At 62.4% G+C, this 6681-nt stretch overlaps 2 protein-coding genes across 2 annotated transcripts in view; one reads left to right on the top strand and one right to left on the bottom strand.

Moving 5' to 3' along the window:
* LOC105813946 (selenoprotein O) overlaps positions 1-6681 on the top strand; it is a 15414-nt gene that overhangs the window by 2440 nt on the left and 6293 nt on the right. Inside the window, exons 2-4 of the mRNA XM_012648790.1 lie at positions 3250-3453; positions 4734-4914; positions 6367-6497. Coding sequence (XP_012504244.1) covers positions 3250-3453; positions 4734-4914; positions 6367-6497 — 516 coding nt within the window. The remainder of the gene's footprint in view (positions 1-3249; positions 3454-4733; positions 4915-6366; positions 6498-6681) is intronic.
* The window catches only part of TUBGCP6 (tubulin, gamma complex associated protein 6), a 35886-nt gene continuing 30078 nt past the window's right edge, over positions 874-6681 (bottom strand). The window contains exon 25 of the mRNA XM_012648788.1: positions 874-2508. The gene's annotated coding sequence lies outside the window, so the exon portion shown is untranslated. The remainder of the gene's footprint in view (positions 2509-6681) is intronic.

Here is a 6681-nt window from a genome sequence, read left to right as displayed (position 1 = left end):
GAGCCCAGGAGTCAGAGGCTGCAGTGAGCTGTGATGACCCCACTGCACTCCAGCCGGGGCAACAGAGGGAGACCCTGTCTCCCAAAAAAGAAAAAGAAAAGGGTCCTTTGACCCTTACTCGGGCCCTTCCTATAACTCTCCCCCCATGTGTCCCAGTGTCCCTGGCCTCAACAATTCTCCAAGACCGAGTCTAAAGTCTGTAGTGGCTATGAGAAGTAAGCCTTATGCAATGAGAACTATAAAACATTGCTGAAAGAAACTGAAGAAGACATAAATAAACGGAAGCACAGCCTATGTTTATGGACTGGGAGAAACTGGAAGCCCTGCGCACTGCTGGTAGGAACGTAAAATGATGCGGCCACGGTGGAAAACCCTATGGTGCTCCCTCAAAAAGTTAGGCACAGAACTGCCGTGTGACCCGCACTCCGGCTGGGTACGTCCGCAGAAGAGTCGCAAGCTGGTCTCCAAGAGACACCTGTACGCCCATGTTCGCGGCACCATTCTTCGTAATAGCCAAAAAGTGAAAAGGACCCCGAGCGCCCATCCGCTGATGAATGGATGAACAAAACGTACGTGCAAACAGTATCATTGAGGCTTAAAAAGGGAGAAAATTCCGACACCTGTTACGACACGGATGCGCCTTGAGGACGCTGCGGAGAGACGGGAGCCAGGCACGGAGCGACCAGTGCTGCGTGGTGGGTGCGTGTGATGCACCCGGGTTCCAGGGCTCGGGGAGGGGAGTTAGGAGTTAATGTTTAATGGGGACAGTTTCAATTTCACAAGACCAAAGGATCTCTGCAAACGTGGCCGTGATGGTTGTGCAATATTAAGAACATATTTCATACCACCGACGCGAACACTTAGAAATGGTTCAGATGGTAAATTTTATGTGTCCTTGACCACGATAAACAACTGAAAAAGAAGGGATCAGTCATTTGACCCTTACTGAGGCCCCACGTACCTCCCCGCAGTGTGTCCCGGGGTCCCTGGCCTCAGAAGTTCTCCAGGACTCGAGGCCAAAGTCCAGAGTGGCTGTGAGTGGCCTGAGCCCAGTCCTAGTGGCGCGCGCGGTGTGGGTTTTGGGGGGTGTTTCTGCTGCCTGCTGCGGGTGCCGGGGCGTTGGAGCGGCCCCTCCTGGCTGGCGCGGAGGAGCTCCTTCCTCGTGGAGCCACCTGGGGGCGCCAGTGCTGATGCACGCAGGGGCCGTCGGCTGTGTCCACCCCCGGGCCTCCGCCCTTGCTGTGCGGCCACATCCGGTCTGGCCGACAAGACTGCCTGTTTCAGGGTCGTTTTCGCCAGACTCAGGACCAGCGCTGGCCGTGCCGGCTTCACTGGCTCCGGGCTTAGCGTGGCATCTAGCTGGGCGGAGGGCTGATCCCACAGCCAGGGAGGGGTGGAGCCACGGCACAGGTGACCTTGGCCCTTCAGGCCCTGGCACAGTTCCTCCCACACTGCAGGAGGAGACAGGCGGAGAGCAGGTGGGACTGAGGGGCCTCTGGGCCCCTGGCCCGGGCTGGCGCAGTCCCGGAGCAGCCTTGCCACACCTGAGAGCCTGTGGTGACTGCCTGGCCAGGCCAGGTGTCCAAGGTGTGGCTCACACTCAGGCTCCCAGATAAGGGTGTGGCAGGTCCAGGTGCGCCCCGTCGTGCCGCCGCTCGGCCTAGGCGTCCGGGCATGACGGAGGTCGTGCACATTGTCTTCCCAGGAGTTTTTATTCTTCAGAGAGACGTTTCTAAGTTGTCGCAGGTGCCTTCTTGCCCAGGAGGGTCCTGGACACCGCTGCGTCCCAGCCCGGGTCTGGCCGCGGCCGCGGCGCCACGCTCGCTGCGTGGGTTCGCTTGGGGTCCGCATGTCCAGCCTGCCCCTCACCCGCAGGCGCTGAGCGCGAGGCCCGCCCAGGCCGCCGACACTGTCCTTTCTTATATTCTGCTTTTCCTTTTCCCGTCAATAACAATTCTCTTATTTTTCAAAAACCCAAATGCTGGCATTGTCCAGAAAAGTTTAACAGGTTTACTTATCGTTGTTGTAAGTCAAACTGCAAGACTCGTTCACGGAAGCATTTTGACCTGCGTTCCTGCTTTATGTCCCCACGTTTATGTTAAAAATTCACATACAAATGAAAATGGAAAAACTTCAGTACCTGCTTCTGTCCCGCTCGGTGTGGCCAGCACGCAGGCTGGCGTCTTCAAACCGGCCAACCAGAGAGGCCTCCAGGCCCCCGCGTGGAGAGCTAGCACCGTCTGGCACCAGAGCCCAGAAGGGGCCATTGCGAGCGAGAAGCGCAGCGGGTTTCGGAGAACGGCCGGGGCCACGGTGCTTCACCCCAGCAGAGGGCGCACTCTTGCGGGTGGCTTTCGTGGCCAGTGGCTTCCCGAGTGCTTTGCGCTGTGCGGGCCGCGCAGTGGACACCTCCGTACCCCTGCTCCTGCCGTTGGAGCCGGCGAGTGAGGGGCAGCGCTGGCGTTGGAGAGATGGCCGTGAAGCGGCGGCTGGGAACACCGGCTTTTTCTGAAAAAATAGAGAATCGGCATGAACGAAAGATCACCCCATACGAGGCTATCAAGCGGAATCCCCGCAGCCTTCCCAAGCCTCGCTGCAGAAGCCCAGGCTGCCGCGCGCAGAGCCCTGTCGCGTGTGAAGACGCCCTCGAACCGCATGTGCTCGGCGCCTTGCCCCTGCCCCGCCCCCCTCTGGCCCAGTGCTGGGAACCTCTGCCCTGGGCCCACCTGCCGCCCCAACCCCTGCCCGGGTTCCCGTCCCGCCCTGCGGCGTCTGAGAACAGGGCAGAGGGCATCGACTGCACTCTGAGGGGCACCTGCTTTTGTATCCACTTCCTCATGGGTCGTTTTCAGTGTTTACTACAAACAGTGCTGGCGTACACGTGTGGGTGCTGGTGTTTTTGTAAAACACGCCCACACAAACAGAACTGCAGGCCCGAGGGTGTGCTGGGAGCCGCTGGGTCTCCCCCGGGAGGCCTCGTGCTGGCTCTCCCCCGGGAGGCCTCGTGCTGGCTCTGGCGGCTCGGCTGTCCTCAGCGTGACTTGTCCCAGCCATGGGCCAGTGCGCTGTAGTGGCTGCCAGACCGGGCGACGCTGGGGCTTACGGTGTGTGGAGTCATCCAGAGTGTCTGCGGGGATGTCAGTGTGGTTTTAAGCAGCTTTCTTGTCCTGTCCATTCGCTGCCCTGAGTCTCGGTGTGGAGCGGGCTCCTGGCCCGGCCTGCGCGGTGAACGCTCGTGTTTGATTTCAGACAGGCTGACGGGCGCAAAGTCCTGCGGTCCAGCATCCGAGAGTTCCTGTGCAGCGAAGCCATGTTCCACCTGGGAATCCCCACCACGCGGGCCGGGGCCTGCGTCACGTCCGAGTCCACGGTGGTGCGCGACGTGTTCTATGATGGTAATCCAAAATATGAACAGTGCACAGTTGTGTTGCGTATAGCTTCCACTTTCATAAGGTAATGCCGGGGTCCTTCAGGCCTGTCTGTGTGCACTTGCTTGCGGAGTCAGGAGATTGCGCTTACGCAGCTAGAACGTCTCGTAGAAGCAGTAAACCGAGTGACGGCCCTGTCCCCTTAGACAGTCAGGCCTGTCCCTGGAGCAGTCTCAGAAGCAGACTGTCCACGAAGTGGATGCTTCCCGCCCGCGGGGAGAGATTCACAACGCGAAGGCACATGGCTTTCTGGCTCAGGGTCCTGTCCTGTGTGTGGACGGTGGTGCCCACGGTCCCCGTCCAGGGCCTGGTCGCAGCCAGCAGGAGCGGGAGAGGCAGAGGCTGAGGCCACCTGCCTGGACGCCTTGAGGCACCAGAGACCGGTGCAGGAGCTTGGGCACCAGAGGGGAGCCCCCAAGCGGCACTTCCTGGGAGGGTCTGCAGAGTGTGGGGTTCTGGGAAGGCGCACGGAGCTGCTGTCCGGGAGTTACGACAAGGACCTACTCACACGTGACCAAGGAAACGGCCTCACTCAGTGCCTCACCCACGTGGCGTGTCCCAGTGCCTGGCTGCCACCCTGGGGATGGCCCAGCGCTGGCTGGTGTGGACTCCCTTGGGGCTGGCGCCTGTCCTTGACGGGAGCCTGGCATCCAACACCTTCTCAGTGCCGACTGCCTGGACCGAGTGCCCAGAGGTCCTAGTTAGTCTTGGGCTTCTCCCGACCTGCCGGGGCCGCCCGCCGCCCGTGCCTGAGGTGACTGTGTCGGTCTCTGGGGGAGGGGACCTGCCCGACCCCGGGAGAGCCCCCTGCACAGTGGCCAGTGGGCACTTTGACGTGGGCCGTCTGTGCCTTGCGCAGTGTTGAGAGCGTTCCTGGCTTCTGCCCACCGGTTGCCAGTAGTGACCCCAGCTGTGACAATGAAAACATGTCCAGATGCCGGCTGAGGTCCCCTGGGGGACAGTCGCCTGGTTGAGAGTGCCGCTGACCACTCCCGACACGGTGTCCCTCGCAGCTGGCCCTGCCCTCCCCCAGGGTGCCAGACAGGCTGTGTCCGTCCCTCCGCATGGAAGGACACGCAGCCTGCGGGGACAGGCCTTGGTCCGTGCCGGCTGCCGACGTGAAACGCGTCTGTATTGGTCGTCTGGAGCCAAGATACGTTTTGGTTGCCTGTTTGCTTTTGTTTTGATCAAGCTTCTCTTCCTGCTGTAGGGCTACAAGATCTAGTAGCCGTAACTTTTTCTTCTTTATTTTCACAAGGGGCCGGGGGCCTGTTGACCTACTGAAAACTCGAGTCTTCCCTCCAGGTTCGGATCCTTTGAGATTTTTAAGTCCACAGACGAGCACACAGGGCGTGCGGGCCCCAGCGTGGGGCGGAACGACATCCGCGTGCAGTTGCTGGACTACGTGATCAGCTCCTTCTACCCCGAGATCCAGGCCGCCCACGCCGGTGACAGGGTGCAGAGGAACGCGGCCTTCTTCCGGGAGGTGGGTGGGCACTGGTGCCCTCGCCTGCTGCGGAGCACACGGTCGTTTCGGCTGATGGACAGAGCCGTTGCCCGGAGTCCCCGCCCTTCTCTGAGCCCCGTCCTCTCCCGGGGACTCGTGGGCGGACTTCTCCCAAAGCCCAGGGTCACGGACCCGGCAGCATTGACGGGCCCTGTGTCTGCTCTCGGGTCCGGGGGGCCTCGGCAGGCGGGAGAGCGTGGCAGGGAAGCAGTCGGCTTGGGGGACGCACTGCTGGGTGCTGGGGTCAAAGCTCACGGTGGCCCCAACCACACACACCACCCTGGAGCAGCACAGGGCGTTGACTTGGGGGAGACGCTGACTGCCCTGGCCTGGGTCTCGGCCCACCCCCCCAGCTGTCAGGCGTGGTCCCTGCCCCACAGACGGCGCACCCGCCCCCCCACGACCTGACCTCCTTTTCGGAGGTCGCCGGAGTGCAGTGGGGGGACCCGGCCTTGCCCGGTGGGCGGAGGCGATGGGGGAAGGCTCAGGCCGTGTGGGGGGCGGGGGCTGGGACCACTCGGCTCACCAGGGCCGGGTGTGGGCCCATTTCAGCGTGTGGCTTGGGGGCGGCAGTGAGCGCCAGGCGGGATTTGCTGGGCTCCGTCCTGCGCGGTCAGTCCCTCCACCCCCACCCCGGCCCCCTCCGTGCAGGCGAGTGATGGGGCCGCAGGTGCCGGGAGGGCCGGTGGGCTCCGCCTCACGCTCTGGCGCAGACGTGGCGGGCGGCCTGAGCCTTGGTGTTTCTGTCAGTGAAGCAGGACGGTGCCAACCGACTCCTAGGGCTTCCACGGCCTCCCAGGAGGCGACGTGTGCGCAGGGCCTGTGCCCAGTGAGGCGCCTGGCGTCCGGTTGGGCGCAGGGTCACGGGGCCCTTGGGTGCAGCCCTGCGTCTTGGGCTCTTGTTCTCGAAGTCCCGCTGGTGCTGGGCTGTGCAGGGGCTGCTGTCTGGTTCGGGGTCGAGTGAGCAGGGCTGGCAGCCAGACCCTGGCCCTAGTGGCACCAGAGGGGAGGTGGCACAGTGACCTGCACCGAGGACAGGTTTTGCCCAGCGACGTGGTAACTTCCTTCCTTGCTTCCACGGGGTCTTCCTGCTGGGCCTGAGGCTGGGGCATGTCAGGGTTCCCTCGTCTCTGGTTTGGGTAAGGCCAAGTTGGTGAGCACATGAGGGAACAGACGGTGTCAGTGGGGACTGGAACCCACACCTTCCAACTCCCTCGGAAAACTTTCTCCTTTCCTCACAAAACATTCTCGTCTCCCCCATGGTCGAGATTACAGATACTGGAACAGGCCCCTGGAAGTCCCCGGAGAGCGAGAACCGCTCAGATTGGCGCAGCTAGTCCGGGGTGGGAAGGAGGGCGGGAGGCTGCCCTCGCTCAGGACGAGAGAGGGCAGGGCCCACGGGAGGGAGCGACAGCCTCTGCCCCGCCCCAGGTGACACGGCGCACGGCGCGGATGGTGGCCGAGTGGCAGTGTGTCGGCTTCTGCCACGGCGTGCTCAACACCGACAACATGAGCATCGTGGGGCTCACCCTCGACTACGGGCCCTTCGGCTTCCTGGACAGGTGAGCAGCCTGGGGGGGGCGGGGAGAAGGCCGGGCGTCTGTGACGTTTCGTTCCGTGTTTGGTTCTCCTCGGCAAGGCCTGGGCAGCCGTTCCTGGAAGCAGAAACCCTGGAGGGTTCTGAGCAAAGCAGTGTGCGCTGTCTTAGCATTTTAAAGAGGGCCCCTCCGCTGCTGGGTTGAAAAT

This window comes from Propithecus coquereli, unplaced genomic scaffold (genome assembly GCF_000956105.1).
Source record: "Propithecus coquereli isolate 6110/MARCELLA unplaced genomic scaffold, Pcoq_1.0 Scaffold294, whole genome shotgun sequence".
Classification (NCBI taxonomy): Eukaryota; Metazoa; Chordata; class Mammalia; order Primates; family Indriidae; genus Propithecus; species Propithecus coquereli.
This window is presented reverse-complemented; position numbering and strand designations above follow the sequence as displayed.